Below are 27,224 nucleotides of genomic sequence, written 5' to 3' on the forward strand. Positions count from 1 at the left end.
ATTATAAATGAAAAATAATGTAAATATCTAAAATGACTCTAGATTAATATAGTAATATTGTACAATAAATATTTATTGTAAATTAAAAATAAAATATTGTTAAATAAAAGATAGATAGTTATTTATTTATTGTAAAACAATTTGTAAAAAATTAATATTGTATGGTAAATATTATTTTCAGTAATTAAATAATTGAAAAGTTAAAAAGAAAATATTTGCATATTAAAGTTGAAAATAATTGTGAATTGTAAATTCTTCTAATATATATTTATTGTAAAATAATATTAATTAAACAAATAATTGTAAAATTGAAAATAAATTAATTATAAAATTATATAAATTATTATTGACTGCAAATAAAGTTTAATAAATGGTAAATTATTATAAAAAGGGAAACAAAAAGGACCCGAGACCTGCGAAGGAGAAGAAGGAAGGAAGACGGAGGAAGAAAGGGGGGCGGGGGGGTGGGTGGGTGGCAATGCTGGTTATGATATTGTTGTGATATGAGAATTTCACGTTTTTCAATCACGATTGTAGTGTTTTAATTTGGAAAAAATAATTATAATAGTTAACTTTACAATCAAACGTCCACTATGTTCAACGGCTAAGGAGTGCCTTGATAGGAGAAAGAATAGATAATTCAATATTTCTCAAATAATTCTTTTCTTTGCCCAGATATCTCGATACTTCGAGAGGGGACAGTGGAGATGTTATGTCACGGGCTGTAACCTCTCACAACAGGAAAAATTTCATTCGTCAAGTCTCACAACAAGAAATAGGGTTTTTTTACCAACCCATTTTTTTGCCAAGCCATAAGAGAAGAGCCCCATTCGTCAAGTCTCACTACAGGAAATAATAGTCACACTCGTCAAGTCTATCTACATTATCGGCCGCCCTTCAACAAGAGCGCCATTATTAATCTAACGGGAAAAATATATTTAAATAATTTATTCAATTTTCATAATATTTAATCGACAAGTGCTCGCGCAACGCACGGGTATTTAATTGATACATATTCATATTATTTAAGTGTTTTAGAATATATTAACAAAGTATTATTTATTTGATACATATCATGGTCATGGAATTTTTTAAAATTTTTGCGAAAATTAAGGCTTTTTCCCCAGGAAAGCATTTGAAGTTTTATCAGTGATTTAAATACAACAATTATGGAGAAAACTTTTCATGATCTAACAAAATTCTAATTTTCGTTCGTGATTTTCTATGCATAACTAAGTATCATAATTTCACTAAAATTAAAATTTATAAAAATTATGAGAATGGAGAGTGGGGAATCATTAAAATGAAGCTCACATGTCTCGCTTTTTAATTGAATTAAAACATTGGGGTAGAAGTGGAACGACCTCTCGTGTCATATTATAAAGGAGCATGCGTGCGACAACAAGATAGTGAAAATGATTGATGGATTTTCAGTTTTTTCTTTTAACTTGTGGTCCATTTTTCCTTTTTGGGTGAACATTGTGGTCCATTAATGCAGTCCATTTACATCACATATGGTATATATTGTTTCCTAGATGATAACCCCTGCGTTGCGCGGGCGTAATTGCATAATTTTTTGTTGCAACTAATGTAAATAATTTTACACGTTATGCATAAATAAAATGTAGTTAAAACAAAGTGAATAGTGTTAATAATATCAATAAATTACAAAAAATTATTCATATTATTTGATATACTAACACCAATATCTTACACCAATTTGGTCGATTCACAAGACGTCACCAGTATTTCACTAGGTTTCGTCAGGTTTTCTCAAAATCCATGATCGTCAAATTCATCTTTTTTTTTATAAAGTAATTCGTTTAGGATGTTATCTTTTTTAATGGATATTAATTTGTTTTGTGCATTTAATATTTGCTTAGAACTATTATATTTGCATGAATTTTTTTCTATATCATTGATTTTTTAATCCATACCTTAATAGATTTTGAGATGGTACAATGGTTTGTCATATACTAAAAAAATTTGGGACCAAAAGAAATAACGAAATTATCAATTTTGATATGATTATTCTTGATAAAGAGATATATTTTGCATGTTTGACTAAGCATATTATTTTGCTAATAAAAAAAATAATTACTAATTTATTGTTTCTAATGAAATCATGATTCATTGATGCATGTAAGTATAAGAAAGTCCCATACTAATTTGTTTCTAGTCTTATTTTGAGAAGAATCTTAAACAAAATTAGTAATTTTAAGATAATAACACTTCCATCGAAGCATCATCTAAATAATGTTGAAGTAAAAATATCATTTTTACTTAGTCGATTTTTAAGTAAAATCTCATATTCGAGTTTTACGAATAGAGAAAATTCACGTTGAATGAGTTTTACCCTTAAGTGGGCCAATTCAGCTGAACTGGATTAACCGAGCGTCAATTGGACTTCTAGATACCGGGATGCACATTGATTAAAAAAATAATTTTGATTAATTTAAGTGGTTCAATGCTTGTTCCTCTTAAGTAGAGTCTCGAGTTTGAGTTTTGTGAACGAAGTAAAATCCTTGCTGAGCCCTTAAGCAAGGCCTCGAGTTTGAGTGCTTATGAATGCAAAAAATTCATATTGTTAGAATTTTATCTCTTAATGAGCTGACGGCTCGACAAAAATTAAATCCGCTTGGTTTCAAACTTGGTATTACTCGAAGTCATCATTCTATATGATTTGCACAACCAAAAAATTATTATAAGGGTCTACATGAAGATTTAAAAAAAAAATATATATATATATAGCATTGTATAAAAAATTAAATAGAAAATAGAAAAAAAATCTCTTATGAGAAAGACTTATGTGTAACGGTTAAATGTAACGGAATTTACGTGACAAAATCACAAAACACTTAAAAGTTTATATTTTGTTATATTTCTAAAAATCAACAAAAATTAGAATACACTAGAGAATTGTGATTTTACCACGTGAACTCCGTTAAATATAACCGGGAGGGAATTGCATACATAGAAATTCAAAAAAGAATTGATCTAATTCAAGTCATATTCTATATGGGTTCCGAAGTTATTAATAGAAGGGAGAACAAAATCATAGGCGACCGAACAAAAGAACTAAATTATGCTAACCGAAAAAGTCAGCTATTACGAGAATTACACACACTTATGGATGAGAAAGTCTTGCATGATAGTATGCAATGAATCCACGTGGTAACATCGCAAATTTCTAGGATATTCCAATTTCAATTGATTTTTTAGAAATATCACAAAAGTAGAAATTTTTATGTGATGTTACCCCGTGAATTTTGTTGCGTATAAAACATTCTTCATACGGACACTGTAGTGGACATTTAAAGGATATAGTTGGCAAAACAATGAAAAAAAGGCTATTGACATTAATAGAATCTTCTTCTTTTTTTTGGGTTCCCCCACCCCCCCCCCCCCCCCTCGGTGGGGTTAAGCTTCTCATAAATACCTGCTAACCTTGGACAACTTTCCGGCGGGGGTGTAAGCTCCTCATAAATACCTGCTAGTACAACTTCCCGGCGATTTGGGGGGGGGGGGGTTGGTTAAGCTTCTCATAAATACCTGCTAAACCTTATACAAACTTTCAAACCACGTAGCTTCAGAGATCATCGGCTATAATCTCTTTCCTTACGTCGTCAATGGAGTTCACAGCTTCACTTTTAATTCCCTTCCTCCTCCCTCTCCTTTTGCTCCTCCTGGCATTGCTGAATGGTTCTCCATCTTCGTCTTCAAATAAACTTCCGAAATCTTACCCCATTATAGGCTGTTCCTTCGCGGTACTTGCAAACATGAAGAGACGGATCCAGTGGACCTCCGATCTCATCCTGTTTTCTCCCAATGCTAAGTACGTATTACACCGGCCCCTTGGCCACGGCCAGGTCCTTACTGGGAAGCCTGCCACCGTGCAGCACATTCTCAAGACCCATTTCTCGTACTACCAGAAGGGTGACTTGTTCCAAACTGCCTTACGGGATATGCTTGGAGACGGGTTTCTCAATGCTGATGGTGACTCCTGGAAACTCCAGCGACAGGTAAAATAATCTATATATATGTGTGTGTGTGTGTGTGTGTATGTGTGTGTATAGGGTTTTAGGGTTTTTACCAACTAATACCAACTTTCATAGTCTAGAGTTTAATTAGGGTGGTGTTTGATTGGATTGAATTGTAAGCGCCAAAAATATTTGATTTTTAATTGCTTAAATCTTTGATTTTTAATTCCTTCCTCCTTCTCTCTTCGATTAGAGAGAGGGAAGAGATTTGGGCTGTGGTCGCTCGTTGCCGGCTACCGCAGCCCGGGCAAGATCACTATCTTCTCCCTCTCTCTCCCTGAGGGAAGGAGACCCAGGAAACTAACTTTTGATTGAGCTTGCTGACGTCCTCGCATATATCTTACTAAATTAGCCGATGTTTCTTATAAATACAGTGTATAATCGCTATTAAATAAAATATTATAAATATTTATCTATGTATTAACGGATCGACTCGACTTGAACTGGATTAAGTTGAATGTAATGGCTTTCGAATAGTAAGTCTACAAAAACAAAAACAAAAAACCTTAAAGTCACTTTACTTTAGTATATCAAACAAAATTAATTGAGTACATAATTTTTTTCCTCAGCTTAAGTACATAATTTTTTATTTCAGCACTTAACCCGTACTATTAAACACCACCCATATATGTTGATTTCCTAGCAGGTGTCAAGCCACGAATTCAAAACAAAATCTCTTCGGAAATTTTTGGAAACTGTCGTCGACACGGAGTTGAACGACCGCCTCATCCCTTTCTTGTCTGAGGCTGCAAGAAAGGAGACCATACTTGATATGCAAGACATTCTCCAGAGATTTGCTTTCGATAACATATGCAACATAGCCTTCGGCTACGACCCGGCGTGTTTATCGTCCTCCCTTCCTGAGCGAAAATTTGCTCAAGCTTTTGAAGAGGCTGCAATGTTGAGCATCAACAGACTCGTCACGCCATCTCCTCTATTATGGAAAATCAAGCGTAAGCTTGATATTGGATCAGAGAAACGCCTCAAGATCATAGTATCTGAAATTCGTGATTTCGCCCGGAAAATAGTCAGAGAGAAGAAGGTGCAGCTGCTAAATGGGAAATCATCATCCCTCGAGTCCGTTGATCTTTTGTCACGATTCTTGAACTCAGGTCAATATGATGAAGAGTTTCTCATCGACATTGTTATTAGCATCATACTCGCGGGTCAGGACTCTACATTGGCGGCTTTAACATGGTACTTTTGGCTGTTATCCCAAAATCCGCTTGTCGAAAATGAAGTGGTCAGAGAAATAAGAAAAAAATCTGGATCGCCAATCTACGAGGATGTGAAAGACATGGTGTACACCCACACCTCACTCTGTGAGAGCATGCGATTATACCCACCAGTACCTTTTGAAAATAGGCAAGCCACAATTGATGATATTCTCCCGGATGGGACAATTGTAAAAAAAGGCATGAGTGTTGCATACCACCCGTACGCGATGGGCAGGTCGGAGAAGATATGGGGACCTGATTGGGCGGAGTTTAGGCCCGAGAGATGGCTTGAGAAGGTGGATGAGGCTACTGAAAAGTGGTGCTTCGTTGGGAGAGACTCCTTCACGTATCCAGTGTTTCATGCTGGCCCAATGATCTGCCTTGGTAGGGAGATGGCGTTCCTCCAAATGAAAAGAGTGGTTTCCGAGGTTCTTCGGCAGTTCCGAGTTGTCCCAATGGCTGAGAAGGGGGTCCAGCCAGGTTTGTTTGCGTACTTGACCTCGAAAATGGAAGGCGGGTTTCCAGTTAGAATTGAGGATAGGAAAGAGTAAAAGATAGATGGCATCGGCAAGACAGTCCTATAGTATGAATGCTTAGTCAAGAAATTTCTTCAAGTAATACATACATATATATGTACACATATATGCACTTGAGTCGCATGTGATTTTGCCTGCAGGCAATGATTTGAGTAAGTTTCTAGCAAATTAGGTGAAACTTCGTATGCTTAAAGTTAATCGAAAATGAAATTATTTGATCAAGAGAACGAATATATCAGCATTTCAGCAAAAAGAAAAAGAAAAAGAAGAATGAATTTATCAACTATCAGACCAAAAAACCTTAAAACCTTAAAACCAACACGTACATTATACTGCTCGACAAAGTTCTCCCTCAGATGCTCAAGAAATGAACTAAATGAAGTAAAAGCATGATAAGAGGCTAACTTCATTGGTGCGCAGGAGCTAAAGGGAGGAGCTTTCCAGTGGGCCGAAGTGCTGTTCTTGCTCATATATTACTCCGGCTGGCAGCATTGCAAGGACAGCATCAGCTTCCCGTCCGAGCTTTTGAGCTATAGTATGCAGCGCTACTAAGCTATAGTTGGCAGGGTATTGTCAAAATGACTTCCAAAAGGAAGTTGCACCAAGCTCCTCACTAAACAGTTAGCATGAACCACACGTCAATGTTCCAACCCTTGCCGTCAAATCGCCTATTGGGTCTACCTGGTGGAGCTAATATGAGGCGAGCATGGTGACCACGATCACAACAGGCTTGCTAGCAACCTGCGATTCAATCTCCAAAAGAGCTGGCGATAAATGACATCCCTGATTTGATCTAATTCCACTAGAACTCCTAGAATTCTGCCATCACAACTTAATGTGGCCTTTGGTAATGGAGGGTAGCTTTAACTCCATTACCATTCCAAATATTAGTGTATATATTCAAGTGGGATTGTAATGATGGTAAGAAAAAATATATGTGTAAGAATTTATTATTAAATGAGAGAAAATGAGAAAAATAATAATTATTATATTGTTGAATTGATAGAAAAATGAAGTGGAATGAGATAATTTATTATTAAAATATTGATTATAATAATGGATCGAACGGCGAGATGGTCTTTGCCGCTTCAATTTGGCATTTTATTCATCTTTATTCTCCGATCCATGTCATGGCATTTCTCTTGGGAGACATTTTGGGGCCCTATTACTTATTTGAAAAAAAAATTAAAAAGAAATAGATACATGTACATGTACAGACAGAGAATACGAATTTGTCCCGCTCTTACATGTTACCTTGAAAAGAAACGGCATATGGCATTTCATTTACGTGATAGTTTTTATTTTGTAACAAACGTTGAATTAATCGGGATCAACATCATTAGTGAAGGTGACCATGATCCATTTCGAACAATAGTTGCCTGCGGAGCTTTCTCTAAATAGCTAATTAATTGATGATTAACATAAGTTGAATTTGCGAAGTAGACTTATGGGATTCTAGTTACAGTTTTGGATGAATGACATCCAATTAAGATTGTTCTTAATTGAACAATCTTGACGGGAAAAAAAAAAAAGAGATTGCTCTGAGTGGCATAGTTACAAAATTCTATGGGAAATAATTCTAACTGGCGTTACTCATGTAAATGAACAAGAAGGAGTCAAAATTTGTCCAGATCAAGTGATGATTCAAACAAGTTGAAGGGCACGTGAAGCACCATGATCGGAGAAAGGAGAGGTAGTAAAAAAATCCTACTACTTGCCAAGGCTACATTGTCAACCCTACACCCGGAAGATCCTTAATTATAATAGAGGAAATGAATAATAAATTTGATACCTGCCGGCTCATTGTACAAATGGGTAAGAAAACTAATAATGAAGCATAATTCATTCTATATTTATCAGTAAATTGTTTAATTTATAAAAAAAAATTATATATCACTCTTATGGGTTGTTTGGATTGCGAGTTAAGTGGGTTATTATAGAGTTTTAATAGACATTGCAGACACTACGCAAGACTAGCGTATTAATTATAAAGAAATCAATATGTTTGTATATAATTAAACAATATATGCATAAACAATTAGAATGGTGTTCTCTCAATCTATATATAATTAAAACAATATTGTTGAATCGAATTCTCTTACTGTCACATCATCAAAAATAAAAAATGGAACTATCTCACTTTGTCACGTCATCGCTTATACATTAAGGAATTTTTTTATCATTAATTATGTAGTATAATATATATTATTTACATATAGCCTAACATAATATATGCTATATACATTAACTACTATTCAAAAAATATTTTATATTATAGTAATCGAATTACCGTTAATATATATTTTAGCAAAATATAGAATTGGAAAGCAATATTAATGAGGATTTATGACATTTATAAAGTTGTCCTTCGTATTATGGCAAATATATTTTTATAATATTATCACAATCAAATTTCCAATTATATAGTATTGTTTCTTTATATTGTCGGTTATATATATACTGTTTGTTTATATTGTGCGGTTTATATATTGTTCTCACTATTTAAATACATTAAAGAGCCTCCAGCCATTATATATTGTCCTCACTATTTAAGTACATTAAAGAGCCTCCTGCTATATTCGTTATTTAAGACGATCAAGGGTCGTAGAAGAGACAAATGCAAGCAAAGGAAACTTCATAGTTCACGTACGTGTTGACATTGTAAAGTTAAATATATACTTTGATACAATGGAATAACAAGACGCGACCAAAATATTTAATTAACATTCTTTTGATAGTATACATAACTGGACAAAATATCACTTTTCTTATTGAGAGAAAATAATATTTTGTTATTGGCCTTATCATGAAGGCAATTAAAGTATTTTTTAAATCATGAAATTGAACAAAACGACAACCAAAATATATTAGTAACATTCTTCTGATAGTATACATAACAAGCCAACGACGTTTCTTATATATATATTTGATATATATGAAATATATATATTAATAAAATCTAAAGATAACACACATTCTTAAATTATAAGAATATATATATTTTTTGATACGATAAAATATATATTGTAATTTTTACTTTGCCAACTATATATATTATATATATATATATATGGAGTTGTTTGGAATATTATAGGGACGTATATATATATAGTGGGAGATATATATTGCACATACAAAGACATTATATATTGGAGCTATATCTATATATATATATATATAGAGAGGTCGTTTGCATGGATCGTTTATCATTATATTTTCATTTGTAAAGACATGTTGGTGTTTTTGCGGACTTTATATGTATGTTGTGTTGCATTCTCATTCACGACCAACATCAATCGATCTATGTCAATTTGATCGTTTCAAAAAGTATTCATCAGGCTTTCTCCCCACTTACTTTATTAAGATATTTTGCTTGGATAAATTATTATTTTCTATAATTGATATATTTGTTTGCATATTTTCATTAAATTTATTTTTCACATATTTGTATGAGTATTTTTTATTTCTTTTGATTGATATACTTGCTCACATATTTTAATTCTATTCTATTTTTTTACGTATGTCTCAATTTTTTTAATGAATTTTTAATTCGTGTTTAGATTTATAATATTTTTTCTATCAAAATAATTAAGAGATTATTTGAACAGTTCCCGTGCAATACACGGATATTTAACTAGTTATATACAAATTTTTATTATTGGCCCGAATATATGGCAATGTTGATCTAAATCATGTACTCTGTTTCGGGTTTCCTTCTATATATTTCCAGTGTCGAAGTCAGTACTCAAACTGGGGGCAAGTGACGAATAAAATAAGTTGAAGGGCACGTGCAACAACTAGATCTGAGAAAAGGATTGGTATTAATTAGAATTTTGACATGTCTGTAACTCATCAAAATAGCTTCGGATCATCACTTCATCAGCATATCAATGGAGTTCACGGCTTCACTACTACTCCTCTTCCTCCCCCCTCTCCTTTTCCTCCTCCTTGCATTCCTCAATGGTTGTCAGCCATCCTCGCATTCGGAAAAATTTCCGAAAATTTACCCCGTTATAGGCTCTATATTCGCGTTGGTTGCAAACAAGAAGAGGCGGATCCAATGGACCTCCAACCTCATCCAGATCTCTCCCTCTGCTACGTATGTTTTACACCGTCCATTCGGCCTCCGAGTGGTCTTTACGGGGAATCCTGCCAATGTGCACCACATTCTCAAGACCCATTTCTCGTCCTACCAAAAGGTTGACGAGTTCCAAACCACCTTTAGAGACGTCCTTGGAGATGGGATCTTCAATGTTGATGGTGACTCCTGGAAATTCCAGAGACAGGTAATGAGAATTAACTATTGACTTGGTTGTCTTTCATGCTTAGAGATGCAAATTGAGAAGGAATAAGTACGCATATGTGTACTCACTAATGCTATTTAAAAAAAAAAAAAATTGGCCAAATCACTAATGCTAGTTTACGGAGTAGAGAGCTGATCAATTTGTTGCATCCCTGGCAGATTGCAAGCCACGAATTCAACACCAAATCTCTCCAGAAATTCGTGGAGACGGTCGTCGATATGGAGCTGAACGACCGCCTAATCCCTTTCCTGTCAGAGGCTGCGAGAAAGGGGACAATACTTGACATGCAAGACATTCTCCAAAGATTCGCTTTCGATAACATATGCATGATAGCATTCGGGTATGACCCGAAGTCTTTGACGCCCTACCTTCCGGAGCAAAAATTCGCCCAAGCTTTTGAAGAGGCTACAAAGTTGAGCATCGAAAGACTCCTGATTCCATTTCCTATAATATGGAAAATCAAGTGCAAGCTTGATATTGGATCAGAGAAACGCCTGAGGATCGTAGTATCCAAGGTCCGTGAGTTCGCTCGGAAAATAGTCAAAGAGAAGCAAGAGCAGCTAAGGAAGAGCCCATCCCTTGAGCCTGCAGATCTTTTGTGCCGAATCCTGAGCTCAGGCCATGCAGACGAAGAATTTGTCATCGACATTGTCATCAGCTTCATACTCGCGGGTAGAGACACTACGTCGGCGGCTTTGACATGGTACTTTTGGTTGTTATCCGGTAACCCGCATGTGGAAAATGAGGTGGTCCAAGAAATAAGGGGAAAATCAGGATCGCCGGTCTATGAGGATGTGAAGGACATGGTGTACACCCACGCTTCACTCTGTGAGAGCATGCGGCTTTACCCCCCGGTACCACTAGATAGCAGGCAAGCCACAGTTGATGATATTCTACCGGACGGGACAGCCATAAAGAAGGGCACGAGAGTCGCATACCACGCTTACGCAATGGGTAGGTCAGAGAAGATATGGGGACCAGACTGGGCCGAGTTCAGGCCGGAGAGGTGGCTGGAGAAGGTGGATGGGGCTGCCGGAAAGTGGGGTTTCGTCGGAAGGGATTCCTCCGCATACCCGGTGTTTCATGCCGGGCCAAGGATCTGCCTCGGCAGGGAGATGGCATTCCTCCAAATGAAACGGGTGGTTTCCGGGGTTCTACGGCGGTTTCGTGTTGTGCCGGTTGCAGAGAAGGGGATCAAGCCACGTTTCGTTGCATACTTGACCTCGAAAATGGAAGGTGGGTTTCCAGTTAGGATTGAGGATAGGGAAGAGTAAGAGGTACTCGTGATATTTTTTTTTTTTTTGGGTAATATAGTGGTCAGTTTCGGCCCCACTTTCTAATGGCATATCAACTTGGTTGTCCTTTCGTTTATTTCAAGTAATAATTAGTAAATGTAATTGTAATAATGCTGACCCGTCAAAAATAACAATAATATCAATAAGATTTTTTCTTTTTTTCATTTTTGAAAAACGCGGTAACCCCCTCAAGATTGATTTGTCAAAATCATGAAATACTTTTAGTGAGTTCAAACAATTACTTTGTAATAAAGTTTTGCTTGGTCAGGGATGGAGTAAAAAATTGTTCTCAGCAAGGTGGGGGGTCCGCATAAGATTATATTAATGTAACATATGAAATTATATTTACTACAAGGAAAGTAAAAATTGGATTTTTTTCGGTGTGTACTTTAATATCCAGAAACTCAACGAGCTTCGACCAATCCAAGTCGGCCCGCTAAGAGATAAAACTCATCTAATCAAGAATTTTCTCCATTAACAAGACAATAAATTTGATTTTACATTTGCTCAACATATCGCATAGATTAGGTTTCCAAATATTTACAATTAACAATAATATTATATTTAAATTATGTAATTCCCTCTATCCTATTAAATTTAAATCTGAGATTGGAGATAAATATTTGGAGGGGAAATTTATTCTAAAAATGGATCATTTGTTACAAGTCCTTGTTACAAAGCTCAAAAGTAGAAGAAAATCCTTCCTTAGCAGGGGCATTTGCTCCTCTTTTTTTTGGTTAGTTGGACTTTTAACAAAAATTGGGGGCAAAATCAAATAGAAACATGTTTTGTATCCCTTAAATACTAATCAGAGATTTGCCTCTCCGTCCCTGAGCTCAGTGAGAATGTATTATTTACGTTTCATCTATTTACCATTAAATTTTTTTCTTATTAAAGATTAGAATGTTGATCCATACAATGCAAGGAATTATACATTTTTGAGCGATTTAGAATTGGGAATTCATATCTGACATATGTAAAAATTTTCCCTCTTACATATATAATTTTATCAATACGTAATATGCACACATCGATTGTATTTTTAAATTTTCATTTTATTTATTTATTTATTTATTAAATAAAAGTTACATGAATGAGGAAAGTAGAAGGAAGAGTTGGGAAGGAAAATTAAAAATGACAAAAAGACAGAGAGAGATAGCGTGTTTGTGTGGTGTGAGTCGGAGGATTGTGGTTGAGAGTTTAGAGTCCCGCATGAAAAGGTTAAGAAGAATCCAATAAGTTTATAAAATATTAGTATCACAACTTATTAATTTGAACTTTTAAATTAGAAATGGACTTAATCGCTTATAAAGTTCACAAGATATTTTACAATTGTTCTCATATTTGGGGAATTGAGAGAGAAATTTTTTATTAAATGGATAATGTTATCTTTTAATGCTATTTATAATTATTTTAGGGTAAATTAAAGATTAGTAGTCTAAATATTCAATCAGTTAAATAATTTGGGCCATATAAGTCATCAGTTTGGCCCGAGCCCGAGATAAAATTTGGAGTCTTTCTTCCGTAAAAGGAGGCCTACCTGTCGATACATGGTACGGCCTATTTTAGATTCTTCTATACTTTTATCTTATTATTATATATAATAATAAATTAATTATTTGTTTCAAGTTAATCTGACTATTCACGCTAGGTCCATGGCGTTTTTTATAACCGGAAATCTAATTACATATTCGCGAAATTAAATACTCCCCCAGTGATCTTTTCCACTTTGGCTGCTTTTATTTATTCATGTGTTCACACCTCGAACGACGATCAGCCAAGTCAAGCTACTAAAAACGAGGACATTCCCTTGTTAATAGCTAGGTTAATAAGCAAAAGAATCTCAAACTTTTCATGTTTTAACGATTTCAGTACGAACTTTTTCTTTAACTAATTAAATCACAAACTATCGATTTGATAATAATATTAGCATGCCGCTAATTTCTCCGTTAATTTTGATAGGAATTACTGACGTGTACATTACGGTGCCACGTGATAATTGTGATTGGCCGAGTGGATCCCATATTTTTAAAAATATTCTAAAAATAACAAAAAAATAACAGAAAAAAGGCCGTAAGGAGGAAGAGAGGAGGTGGCCGCCGGTGGGGGCCTCGCCGCTAGCCACCTCCCCTCCCTCCCCAGTTGCGGTCGCCGGTGACAACATATTGTTATCAAATCAGTAGTTTGTGATTTAATTGACTAAGGAAAAAAGTTCGTACTAAAATTGTTAAAACGTGAAAATTTTGAGATTTTTTCTGTTAGTACCTTAATCGCTACTAAAATAACATTGAATTGGAGAACTATTTGAGGTAGTTTTTAAGTTTGAAAAGGTGAAAATTTTCACTTCTTAAATTATTTCTCTATTTTAATTTGATAATCACATAATTCACAGATTATAATTTGTCCAGAAAATCTTGAATTTTTGAAAATCGAGAAAAAGAATTCTTCATTTTCTATTTTCATTCGCTTTTGCCATGAGTTTGTAGTGGTAAGTTATATGGACGTGAACATAGTGGACAAAGTGTAATTTATATTGTTATTACTGTTTATTACGGTTTTCTTATACTTTAAGGGTATAAATATTGTGGCGTATCGCACGTACTTTATCCTAGAATCAAGGTAAGATGTTTGGCAGTATAACTTTCTGTTTGTTCGTTGTTTGCCATTATCCTTTTTCCTCTTATATATTTATATATTTATTTTTTTAGTTAAAAGGGAGCTGAATAATTAAGCCTAATTTTAAGGAAATAAAAATACAAATACAAATAAATGGGCATAGGTAGTTCATTGACGAAAAACAAACCTAAAATCAAGGGTGTGTGCCATTGCATTGAAAAAAATCTAAAATGATGCTACCTAACATTAACGTAGTGAGAGAGAACTAATAAATTTTTTAATGAATAATAATTATGATAATTATTCGAGTGATTAGTATCAATTCTCATGTTTCATGCAATTTAATTAGTATTTTTTTATATCATACGGTGAAATAGAATCACCTAAAACTTCTTCGGATTACACCCTCTCTCCCTTTTAGATATTCTTAGACCCTTTTATAAGTTAGAAAAAAAAACCTATAAACCCTTTTATAAGTTTTTTAAAAAAATAATAATAATATTTTATGGGGTGTTAGTTTCTCTTGCATGTGCCATGTGCCATATGCATATTATATTGCTTTCACCAGCCGCGCCTTTTTGAAGCTTTACATAATGGGTTCAAGCAAAAAAAAAAAAAAAAAAAAGAGGGAGGAGGGAAGAAGCAAACCTGCTCTTTGATAAAGATTACATATTTACATATATTAGAGGCCAGAGGGTGACATGCACGTACCGCGCGTGTGATTTGAAAATAAATTTATGAAGAATTCATTTATTTGCTAGCTGCTGGTATTAATCTAGTCTTTACGGTTTATCGCACCCGTTTATTTTTATTATCTTGACCTCAATTATACATATATAAGATCCTCCATTATTAACAAATTAGTCAGTAAAAAAAGTTAACAAATTTCGTAATTTAAATTATTGAAAAACTTAAAAAACGGTATTGTTGATCTGATAAGATAGAGAAGAGGGAGGGAGGAAGAAGGGGAAGGGAGGGAGAATAAGGCGGAGGGGTGAGTGATTAATATTATTGAAATTATAATAAATTATTAATTTAATGATGTAGCATAATGGCATACGTTTTCACTGTTAATCAAGATGTTGTAAGTTCAAAATTTATTATAAAACTATTCATACCCATTTATTAGTTATTATGATTTTTATTTTATTTGTTTTATTGTCATGCCTTGTTGCATGCATGTGAAATAAAAAGTTAAATCCCAATATGAGTGGGTTTAAGTGATTATTTACTTATATTACCCTTAAATTATATTCTGAATTCGAATCTTATGAAAGAAAAAAATTCACATTGGAACAGTTTTATCCATTAGTGAATTAATTCAGTTCGAATTTGATTAATAGAGCAATTAGGATTGTGGATTTTAGGATGCACACCACTAGAAAAAAAAAAAAAAAGAGTTAGGTCTGCGTTGTTGTGCTTGACGTATCTGTCTTTGCTGTGAAGACGTACGGCTCCATCCACCGTTACTTCATTTCATCTTAAAATGACGATTTCTGTTGGGGGGAAAAATCCTAACAAACGAATTTCTGAAACAGAAAATGTTTGAGAAACATTAAATATAGAAGAAGAGTAGATATTCGATCCATGCAGTGTCATGGCTTGATGCAATTAATGAACTTTCGATTTTACCATGTAGCACATAACTTTTTTTTTTTTGGTGAGACACCGAGATGTTCACAACCTACTGATTATGAATGGCTAATTTGCTAGTTTGTCCTAACCACGAATTATTCTGATCGATCCTCAGTATAAGCATGAGTTTTCTGTCGGCAATAGGAATATATAAAAACTGAAAGAGAGACATGGAACAGAGGAAAAGATTGAAGAGGAAGAGATATATTAATTGGAGATACATAAAGCACCGAGTTGGCATGGTGGGTCACGTTGAATATCAAGTTGTGTGGGGAAGAGCAAGGGGAGAGTCAAATATTTTACATTAATAAATTGTAGGGTGAGAAAAGTTAAAGCATATCATACCCCAAATCTTGCTTGTATAGAAAAAAGGAGGTGGTGTTGATATTTTACTTCAGATTAGTCCGTTCGAAGGCTCTCGGTTGAAATCCAACCATATCCCCGCTCCTTTAATACGCAATTGTCAAATATGGAGTTTGCACCATATAATTAAAGTAAATTATTCTAATTTTTAGTAAGTTATTTAAATAATTTCAAGTAAATTATTAACAAATGAAGTAAATTACTAACAAAGAAGTAAATTACGAAGATTTTGGGGTAAATTACACATATTTTGAAATAAATCATACAACTTTGAAATAAATGCACTAATTTTGATGAATTTTACTTAGTTTTTAATATAATACTAACTTTATTCACCAAAAAAAATTCAAAAAAATAAAATATTTAACTTTTACTCACACATTTAGAAATTCACTTGCCGATATAGTGCAATCAATTTTATTGATTGCATCATAGAATTTTCCTCTTAAGGTATTTCAGTTACAAAGAAGATTCGTATATATACTTGATAGGCGAGAAACGGTTCTTAGTTTCTAGTCGAGGATGAGTGTCGCCGTTCTAAGTCGAGAAAAAAAAAGAAAGAAAAGAACTTGGATTTTTTGTTAAATGCCTTGCCTATCCCAAATTTCGGACCACCCAAACTTCTTGTCTCTCTCTCAGATATTATTGTACGTACAGACAAAGGCAGTTGAGTCTTCCTTCATTGGACGTCACATTTCTTCTTTCGTCAATGGAGCTCACGGCTTCACTCTTCCTCTTCCTCTTCCTCCTCCCTCTCCTTTTCCTCGTCCTAGTGTTCCTGAATGTTTCTCCATCCCCGTCCTCGGACAAATTACCGAAGATTTACCCCTTGAAAGGCTCTTCCTTCGCATTGCTCGCAAACCTGAAGAGACGGATCCAGTGGACCTCAGACCTCATCCAGCTCTCTCCCACCGCTACGTATGTATTACATCGTCCGCTCGGCCTCCGCCATGTTTTTACCGGAAATCCTGCCACCGTGCAGCATATTCTCAAGACCAATTTCTCGTCCTACCAGAAGGGTGATGTGTTCCGATCCACCTTTAGGGACATCCTTGGAGACGGGATCTTCAATGTTGATGGTGACTCCTGGAAATTCCAGAGACAGGTACGTAGACGATATTAACCATCGAGTGGAGGTAGTCATTTCATATATGGAAAGGGAGAGAGTTTGACCGATTCGCTGAAAAATTTCGTAGCAGGTGTCAAGCCATGAATTCAACACGAAATCTCTTCGGAAATTCGTGGAAACAGTCGTCGACATGGTGCTGAATGACCGCCTCATCCCTCTCCTGTCCGAGGCTGCAAGAAAGGGGACGATCCTTGACATGCAAGACATTCTCCAGAGATTCACTTTCGACAACATATGCAAGATAGCCTTCGGCTATGACCCCGCGTGTTTGTCGCCCTCCCTCCCGGAGGAAAAGTTCGCTGAAGCTTTTGAAGAGGCTGCAAACTTGAGCAGCCAGAGGTTCTATTTTCCATTTCCTATAATATGGAGAATCAAGCGTAAGTTCGATATTGGGTCAGAGAAACGCCTAAGGATCATAGTATCTGAAATCCGTGAGTTTGCTCGAAAAATAGTTAAAGATAAGAAGCGGGAGCAGCTAAATGGGAACTCGTCCCTCGAGTCCGTAGATCTTTTGTCCCGATTCCTGAGCTCAGGCCACTCTGACGAAGAATTTGTCATCGACATCGTCATTAGCTTCATACTTGCTGGCCGGGACACTACATCAGCGGCATTGACGTGGTACTTTTGGTTATTATCCAGGACACCGCGTGTTGAAAATGAAGTTATCAGAGAGATTAAGGCAAAATCGGAAGCGCCAGTCTATGAGGATGTGAAGGACATGGTTTACACCCACGCCTCACTATGTGAGAGCATGCGGTTTTACCCACCAGTACCGGTCGATACCAAGGAAGCCATATGTGATGACATTTTACCAGATGGCACAGCCATAAAAAAAAGGCACAAGAGTCGCATATCACCCATACGCGATGGGCAGGTCGGAGAAGATATGGGGACCCGACTGGGCGGAGTTTAGGCCCGAGAGGTGGCTCGAGAAGGTGGATGAGGCTGCGGGGAAATGGAGTTTTGTAGGAAGGGATTCCTTCAGCTACCCAGTGTTTCAGGCCGGCCCAAGGATCTGCCTCGGCAAGGAGATGGCGTTCCTGCAAATGAAACGGGTGGTCTCCGGGGTCCTCCAGCGATTCAGGGTGGTCTCTATGCTGGAGAAGGGGGTCGAGCCTCGTTTCATTGCGTACTTGAGCTCCAAAATGGAAGGTGGATTTCCAGTTAGGATTGAGGATAGGGATGGATGATATTTTGGCCTTACTCTCTATCAACAATAATTGGCCTTTCCTTTCTGTTTCTTCTGAAATAAAGTCAGAAATTTCCTAGCAATTTCTGAGGAACGGTTAGCTTCTCTTTTTGTATAATTTGTTGCACGTCACCGTCGTGATAAATTCTGCGGAGTTCCGTTTTGATAAATTTCCATACCGATGCCACTTTTGACGGAGTTCCCTCGGCACTTTTCAATGGAAAATTCTCTGCCGATGATCATTTCTAGGAATTTCCTTTATTTCTTCTAGTGCTAGATGAACTCGCATTTCAGCTTTTAGGCTCTGAATGTTTCGATGTTTCATCGGCCAGCATAGCCATGGGTTCATGGCACTATGAGCTTCCACCTCAGGCCAACGTCGGCAACCACGGGGCCTAGTTTCCGTGGAACTTTTAGAACAACAAGGCCCATCTGGTATGATGGAATGGAACGTAATGATAATGATTTTTTTTTCGTGTAAACCATGGTATCCGGAATTTCAATTGAGCCCCAACTAATCCAACCGAGCCGAATCGGCCCAATAAGAGGTAAAATCTCACAGCATGAATTTTATGCATTCACAATTACTCAAACTCGAGACTTTGCTTAAGCGGAACAAGTGTCGAACCGTTTGAATCAAGTCACGTTGGTTAATGGTAATGATTTTTTAATTGATATAGAGAACATAGTATTGGACATATTAAACATAATGATATTCTAAACATATATTAATTAGGCCCAGTTTGTGCCCTAAGTGATGGCAGAAATTAATGGTGATTGATTCAGCTCAACTCTTAATGATGTATGGTCCGTCACCTTTGCCTCATAAATTTTCAGCATGTACGTACGTATTTAATTCAATGCATCAGATCAACCATACCGATAAAGTATTCCAAAACGCAAGTTGACTTTGTAAAATCAACCCACATATCTCCACATTTTAGGTGCAATTTTCAGTAATAGATAAGAAGGACGACTAACCATAATTCCAAAATTGGTTAAACATTATTTCCACTGGAAGCACGGATGGACGTAATTGCCCCTCCATCTTTCTGCAGACGAACTCTTTGCTCTCCGTTTACTTTAGGTCCGTGACCAAATGTGAACTCCCCCACACGGCACTGCCAGCAGGGTTGCGTGTCCATGCAAGTTGCAAGGTCTACCATCTTACGATAAGTTCGGTACCTCAAACACCATGCAATCAAGCAGTCGATAGGTCCGATGCTTTATCATATCGTACCTAGTGGGCCGAGCATGACCATAACACGATAGACACACTAATATCAGTTCCTATGGTGACTCCATATGCAATCCGAATATATCCTGTTGCTTAAGATGTGGGAGTGCCCAGCTATTTCAAATGAGTGTCAGTGTCCATATAAGTCATAGGAAGCACGTCAGTGCCCAACTATTTCATGGACCTGGAAGCAAATAGAGGAAGGGGAAATAAAGGGGTTGGAAAATTTCACTTGTAAAAATTGATCTCTAACTCGTTCACTAAAGGAAAAAAGAAAAAAAAAATTTGAACCTAACCCTCTTGCAGTTTCGAACTTTCGAGTTGATGGTATTACCACTACATCAAATTTTCCTTCTGGCGCGTTTATGCATTTCTTTCGGTGTGTACTACCTAGTGCATCTGAAAATCCAATAGACTCCGGCTAATTTATATTCGAATTGGGGTTGGCCCTTTAAGAGATAAAATTTTTCCAATCGCGAATTCTCCATTCAATAAATTCGAATTTAAAATCTTATTTAAGGAGAAAAGGTCGGATCATACGAATTATCACATATTGGTGTGATATAGGCTGTGTAAATGGCCATTGTTTTGTTATCGTATCTCTGCTGCATGCAGAATGAAAAGTATTCAGTTGGCATATGGTTGGAATATCTCTACTGCTGTGAAGACGTACGGCTCAATTAAAAGTTTATATCATCTTCAAATGATGATATCCTGTGAAAAAACGCTAGCAAACGAATTTCTGAAACAAATAGACAGAGAGGACAGATGTCGAGCCGTGCAGTGTCATGTCTCGACGCTATGAGCCGTCAGTTTATTATCCTACGTACGCACATAGTTTGCTATTCATTTACTTTTTAGTGAGATGGAGATGACTAATCTCAGTCCGAACGTCGTTAGTTTGTCATTACCACGAAATATTTTGATCGATCCTCTGTCGATCCGAAGAGATATGGAACGGAGGAAAAGAATAAGGAGAAAGGGTAAAAGGAATGAGAAAAATTTTATGTGCAATGGTGGTATCACGTAAACCTGTATCATAATATCATTTTTACTAATAATAAATTTTTTTTTCAAGAATTTTTTTCTATTTTTATTTATATACTAAAAATCAAAATAGCAAATATTGTTGACTTATAACATTAATACGTGATATCGCCATTTCATACAAGAATTTCTGAAAAGGAAGAGATACATTTATTGGAGATAAAGCACCAAGTTGGCGAATTCGGCAGTCGGTAGATAGTCTAATTAAATTCGTTACCTCTTGCTTTGTTTGAATATCAAGCTATAAAGGAGTTGAGTTGGGGAAGGGTGAGGAAGCGAGGGATGGGAAAGGGTGAGGAAATACTTTACATTAACTGGTCGTGAAACTCATGGTTGCATGAGATAATTCCTCCAATTTGAAAAAAATATACATAATTAAAAATTTTAAAAAAATTATTTGGAGAATTAAAGTGATGGAAGAACATACTTTTTTTAGAACTTGTGTATAAAGGTAGCAATATATTTCGGAAGATAAAACTCACATCACCAATTTTGAAAATAAACATAAAAAAGCAAAAAATTAGAGAAAAATTTAAAAATGAAAAATTCGATAAAAATAAGTATAAATTTAATCAACTCACTTGTATATAGAGAGAGACATAATTTCTAGAGCTCGCGTCTAGTTATAGATGTATTATTAAGAGCTGAACATGCTCCTTGTGTGTGATAATTAATATTTATAACTATCATATAAAATATAGATAAAATATAATATAATTTTTTTTTTCGGTGAACAAATCTGATTTATCTTTTGAAAAGAAAATATATTTTATATATATCTATAGGGATTATCTAATCTACTTTTAAAAATAAATATATACTAAAACATATAATTCATATATATTTTTTCTTATTATATATATTAAAGGTTGTCCACATAACTATATATTATCATATTTATATTATGTATGGATATATACTGGTATATATACTTATTTTGATATTAATATTTATTTAGGAAATATTAATATTTGTTTAAAAAATTCAAAATTATTAAATAATACCTATTCATATAATAAAATTTTCTCATTCGAAATATATATATTATGTTATATCTACCATGCAATAAAAAGTGGGGTGGTGAATCCCATATTTTTGTATTTCCATAGTTGCCCTTGTACGCTCGGGTCCTCTCGCGCCCTCTTTTGGTCTTTTCTCTCGCATGAATTCCTCACTCTGTTCTGAATAAAAGTCTCTCAGGCTTTGCAGTCGCCACGCTCGGCTGCTCGGCAATTGCCGCCGACACCTTCTACCATCTCACCGTCGTCTCCCTTACCCATGCCTCCATCCCTTCTTTCTCAAGATCAGTCTCTTACGTTTGGAAGCGCTCGCGACCCAACGCTCCGCTGATCTACACGTTTGCTTGCGCCTTGCTCCCACTCTCTTAGCCTGGTCCTCGGCCTGCCCACCGGATTGCTGCTTCCACGCCCCACCAGGACGCCGCCTTGCTCCCCGCCGTGCTAGATGACGCCACCGCCGCCGTCATGGCCGGATGGCGCCTGCGCCGCCATAGTTCGCCCAACGCACCGTCTGAGGCTGCATGAAAGGGCACCACGGTTGACATTGAAAACATTCTTCAGAGATTCACTTCCGACAACATATACAAGATAGCCCTCGGCCGTGACCTTGCATGTTTGTCGCTCTCTGTTCCGAAGGAAAAATTCGCTCAAGCTTTTGAAGAGGCTGCAAACTTGAGCAGCCAGAGATTCTACTTTCAATTTCCGATAAATGGAAAATCAAGCGCGAGCTTGATAGTGGATCAGAGAAACGGCTGAGGATCATAGCATCTGAAGTCCGTGAATTTGCTCGGAAGATAGTCAGAAAGAAGAAGCAAGAGCAGTTAAAGGGGAACTCATCCATCGAGTCGGTAGCTCTTTTGTTCACGATTCCTGAGTTTAGGACACACTGATGAAGAATTTATCATCAACAATGTCATTTGCTTCATGCTAGCGGGGCGGAACGCAGCGTCGGTAGCTTTGACGTGGTACTTTCGGTTGTTATATCCAGAAACCTGCGTGTTGAAATTGAAGTAGTCGGAGAAAATTAAGGGGGGGAAGGGAAGATTGGTCTAGGAGGAAGTAAAGGACATGTTGTGCACCCACGCCTCACTGTGTGAGAGCATGCGATCATAACCACCAGTACCACTCAATTCTAAGGATGTCACCTATGACGATATTCTACCGGACGGTACAGCCATGAAAAAGGGCACGAGAGTCACATACCACCAGTCTGGGGACCCGACTGGGAAGAGTTCAAGCCCGAGAGGTGGCTCGAGAAGGTGGATGAGGATTCTGAGAAGTGGAGTTTCGTAGGAAGTGATTCCTTCACCTACCCTACCCAGCATTTCAAGCCGGGCCAAACATGCCTGGGCAAGGAGATGGCTTCTCTACAAATGCAAAAGGGTGGTTTCCGGGATACTCCGATGATTCAGGGTGGTCTATCTCAATGCTAGAGGACGATCCAGCCGGGTTTCAAAGTGGGTTTCCGGTTAGGATTGAGGATAGGGATAAATAAGAGGCAATGGTCATTTTTTCCCACACTCTTTTTATGACATATAAACAATAATTGGCCGTCTTTTTCTGTTTGTTCGAAATAAAATTAGAAACTATGTTCACCCAAAAAAATAAAATTAGAAATTATAATCAATATGTGAGTTGAATTATATTCAGAACTCAAGTTCTACAATTCGTTCTTCATATGTAACTTGTTGGATGTTATCATCAAGGTAAATTCTGCAGAGTTCTGTCGGTATTCTGTTAATAAATTTTATCAGTATCATTACTGAGGAATTTTTCAGTAATAATATCTGAGCAAGTGGAGAGAAGAAACACCGATAAAGTTGTAACTAGTGAATAGATGGGCTTGTTAATTACAAGGGTAGTTACTTGGAGGGATACAGGGCACGAATGCCATTGACATCATCCTGCTGGATGTCCCTCTTCACGAGCCCAGCCCTGAGGTAGGCATACATGATGGCACTTTGGTCCTTTGGTGTGGGCGAGCCCGAGGACCGGTATGTCTGATCTCGTGCATGGCGACAGACTCTAGGTCCATCTCTGTCGAGTTTGGGTTGGATGTGCTCCATTGCTCATCCCCGTCAAAGTGGACCCGCCCATCTTGCGGGGCGAAAGCATGGCCCTATATGTGCCCCCGAACAATTGATAAAACACAAATTGTAGACCACTAAAGGTAATGCCATGTGAGGAACTATGCATTGTTTATGCAAAGACTCTACTCATAGTTGTTAAGTATTTAGAATCAATTGAATTGGATGTTACCATAAAATTAGTTTCAAGCATATTCATGAGGTGAGAATCAAATGGCAAATCGACAAAAATAACTAGAATGTGCAATGAATGGCATTTCCTTAAACATAGATTACAAAGACAAGGTGCGGTGGCACTGCCCTCGACATGAGATTTAGAGAAGGCTTGGGTTTACTTTTCATCGGCAAAATTCTACATACCTTTTTATTTTCTCTCTTGTTATATCCTTGTTAGACTCATCAGCCTCGTATATATAACATATAAATGAAAAGAATACCATAAGTTAATTCCAACAGCTAAATTCAAAAAAACAAGTATGTGATATGTTTGATAGTTAATGATATTTTCTTTTTTTAAATCGCGAGATGTTATCAATCTATTGGTTAAGACTTATGATCCTCACTTGAACAGTGATTTAATATTTTGTTGGCCATGAAGTGTTGATTCAAGCATGTTAATTTCAAAAATTCTAAACTACAGTTAGAAATGATTTAGCATGAGTGACATTTCCGATTAAAATGCGTCCATGGGGTTCCCATCTTTATCATCCATGGATCTATTGCGTCCAACATATGGTTCAATATCTCTATCTAGCCTTACTCTATAGACAGAATTCAAGAGAACTCTGCAGGACAGCGGGAATCTTCACTTCCATTAGTTAAAAATGAATTCGATTATTAACTCATTCGATGTGCTCTTCACACCCGTGATTCTTGGACGACATTGGATGAATGTCAGACTAATCCTCGACTCATTGCAGGGGCAGTAGTCTGCAACAAGTGCACAGTAGCTTGATTGAATTAGGAATCTTTGAGGGTCTAAAGCTTGGGGTTAACAGCAATTAACATGCGTTTCCTGAATCGCTCATACAGTTTCTATTAGGGGTGTGCACGGATACCGGGTATACCCAGAACCGGTTAGAACCTACCCGGTAGGGTAGAGTCCGGGTAGCTCGTATTGAAAATTGGGTAAGGTCCGGGTATCAAAATAAGAAACCGGTGAAATCCGGTTCCGGTTCCAGTTCCAGCCTATGGGGTATCCAAAACCGGAACCGGAACCGGAATCCGGAACCGAATGGTAATTACAAAAAAAAAAAAAAAGAAGGCAAAGTGACCCTCAGTCTCAGTCGGGAAGACATGAAGGAACAAGGTAAAGCTCAGCTTTCGTCTCAGCCGCCTCTCAGCCGCTGTAGTCTAAAACTCTAAATCGACTTTGTACTCCCTCTCCCTGCAGTTCCTCTCCGTCGCTCGCCTTTCGTCTCCGACTCTCCGGCTCCGACTCTCCTTGAATCTCTCTTTCCCAGTGAGATTTTGCCTCATCTCTTGTCTCCGAATCTCTCTTGACTCCTCTGCTGACTCTCTCTTGGTTTGATTGAAAGAGTGTGCCCGTTACTTGTGTCAATAATCATATATTCAGCTTTCTGACTCGTTCACAGTACTGATAGGGAGTCGGGATTGTGATTTTATCAGCGTTGAAAGGCTATTGCTATTACTTTTGTTACGCAAACTGTAATTTTATCACCGTCGAACATGAAAAAATTGACGAATTCTTCCCGCACTCTTTTTTCTAAAACAGCTAATAATTCTTCCTGCACTCTTTTTCTAAAACAATTGACGAATTCTTTTTCTTAGGTAAGATTTTTTTTTTTAAAGCTGGGGTAAGGATTTTTTCTTTTCCCCGTTGAGTTTAGTTGGAGTGAAGGATTCGAAAGGCGAGGAAGGAGCGGGGGAGATTTGACGGGAACCATGGATTTGACCGGTGGGGAAAGCGAGGGATGGCTCAGGCTGTCTTCCTCTGTATGAGTGTGTCCCTTTGTCTTTGTCTGGATGTTCCGTCGTGGGGTTGTTCTTCTGTATGTTTGGGAAGAAGAAGAAGAAGAGGAGGAGTGAGGGGAAGGGGAGGATTCTGTTCTTTGTATTGAAAATGGAAATGGTAGTGACTCTCTCTCTATCTTCTTCTTTATATATATGAGATGCTGAATACAGACAGAGAGAGAGAGATTTTCATCAGGGTTGGTTGATTTATTTATTAGTCCATTGATTGGTCAGGGGAAGGAAAAAGAAGTCTCGATGGAGGAGAGGAGAGGATAGGATAGGAAGCCGGTTTCGTACCATGGTATAAGTTATTGGGTCATTATACAGTGTTATAAGTTATCAATTCAAAATTAAAAGGTCTTGAGTCTTATTTTTATACAGTATTATTTGTCGTGATTACTGATTATGGGTGTGATATTTTCTATTTTATTTACGAGACAAAAAAATTTACAGGTTCCAACAGGATACTCGGAATCTGTGATATAATACAGGTTTCGGGTAGGTTCCGATTCCAAGATTCAACAGGGTAGGGTCCGATTCCAAAATCTTGGAACCGGTCCCTTACAGGGTAGGGTTCGGATATCATGAAAAAAACAGGATATCCGGAACCGATCACTCCTAGTTTCTACATAACTTAGTGCAACTAGCACATAATAATAAATCAACCAAAATTACTCAATTCAACGCAACTCTATTCTTCACCAAATTTAATAATATAATTATTATTATTTTTCTATCATTTAATAATAAATTTTCACTCATATTTTTTCTAACCATTTTTATAATCAAATCTTTAATAATAAATTTTTTATCTACTTTCATATCTATGTCTATATATATTTTCTCACACATCAATATATTTATCAACAGTTGTAATCATTATAGAAAATAAAGTTTAATTAGATCATTATCCCACTCGAAAAACAAACTCAATAATCTTCTAGAGGTTATTATATATTCTTCCCTTCTATTTTCTTTTTCCTCTATTTTTTCTCTGTTTTTGTACTCTGTGAAAATTACCTGGTGCAGTTATTGGACTGTTCAAGGGTCCTTTCGGACCGTTAGATCAGCTTCTCAGTCTAAATACATAGTTTAGCTGAGGCTGGGTTCGAATGGAAATTTTTCGATCCAGTCACGGACCATCCAACTATTTTTTATCTTTTCTGAACGTGTCGTGCTCCAGTTCATTTGTGTTATATTCCGATTCACACTCTACAAATAATAGATTACATGTGCATACCATCAACTACATTTGCATACAAATTGACATGATGCACAGCGCAACCAACAATTCGCACACGCATTCTACTGTCAGAAAAATTTATTTTTAAAGTACGACATAAATAAACTGGAGTACGACACATCGAGAAAAAAATTAGTGTTAGAGGGTCCATGACCGGACAGAAAAATTTCTGGATTTGAAAGTGTTGTTATCGAAGTATTGATTTAAAATAAAAAAAGTATTTGATAGATTATAATATGAAATTGTTAATATTAGGAATAATGCTTATAAAATGTAAGCAAGCAATTTTCATA

General features: G+C 36.5%; 3 protein-coding genes, 1 long non-coding RNA gene and 1 pseudogene across 4 annotated transcripts; 4 read left to right on the plus strand and 1 right to left on the minus strand.

Annotated features, from left to right (window-relative positions):
- Nucleotides 1-3,475: 3,475 nt before the first annotated feature.
- On the plus strand, nucleotides 3,476-5,927 carry LOC116211804 (cytochrome P450 94A2-like). The gene is made up of 2 exons (XM_031546314.1): nucleotides 3,476-4,022; nucleotides 4,687-5,927. The coding sequence occupies exons 1-2, from the start codon at nucleotides 3,630-3,632 to the stop codon at nucleotides 5,806-5,808; spliced, it is 1,515 nt and encodes a 504-aa protein (XP_031402174.1). The 5' UTR covers nucleotides 3,476-3,629; the 3' UTR covers nucleotides 5,809-5,927.
- Nucleotides 5,928-9,591: 3,664 nt separating this feature from the next.
- Nucleotides 9,592-11,622, plus strand: LOC116211676 (cytochrome P450 94A2-like). Its single transcript, XM_031546149.1, has 2 exons — nucleotides 9,592-10,079; nucleotides 10,256-11,622. Exons 1-2 carry the CDS (start codon nucleotides 9,684-9,686, stop codon nucleotides 11,369-11,371), a joined length of 1,512 nt encoding a protein of 503 aa, XP_031402009.1. The 5' UTR covers nucleotides 9,592-9,683; the 3' UTR covers nucleotides 11,372-11,622.
- Nucleotides 11,623-16,395: 4,773 nt separating this feature from the next.
- Nucleotides 16,396-17,321, minus strand: LOC116212364. Its single transcript, XR_004157821.1, has 2 exons — nucleotides 17,180-17,321; nucleotides 16,396-17,092 (listed from the first exon to the last, which is right to left on the minus strand). It is a non-coding gene; the product is annotated as an uncharacterized LOC116212364 (long non-coding RNA).
- On the plus strand, nucleotides 16,636-18,522 carry LOC116212362 (cytochrome P450 94A1-like). Its single transcript, XM_031546927.1, has 2 exons — nucleotides 16,636-17,111; nucleotides 17,203-18,522. The coding sequence occupies exons 1-2, from the start codon at nucleotides 16,716-16,718 to the stop codon at nucleotides 18,046-18,048; spliced, it is 1,242 nt and encodes a 413-aa protein (XP_031402787.1). The 5' UTR covers nucleotides 16,636-16,715; the 3' UTR covers nucleotides 18,049-18,522.
- LOC116212255 lies at nucleotides 18,167-23,334 on the plus strand (annotated as a pseudogene).
- The last annotated feature ends 3,890 nt before the right edge of the window (nucleotides 23,335-27,224 follow it).

The sequence above is a fragment of the Punica granatum genome, chromosome 6 (genome assembly GCF_007655135.1).
Source record: "Punica granatum isolate Tunisia-2019 chromosome 6, ASM765513v2, whole genome shotgun sequence".
Lineage (NCBI taxonomy): Eukaryota > Viridiplantae > Streptophyta > Magnoliopsida > Myrtales > Lythraceae > Punica > Punica granatum.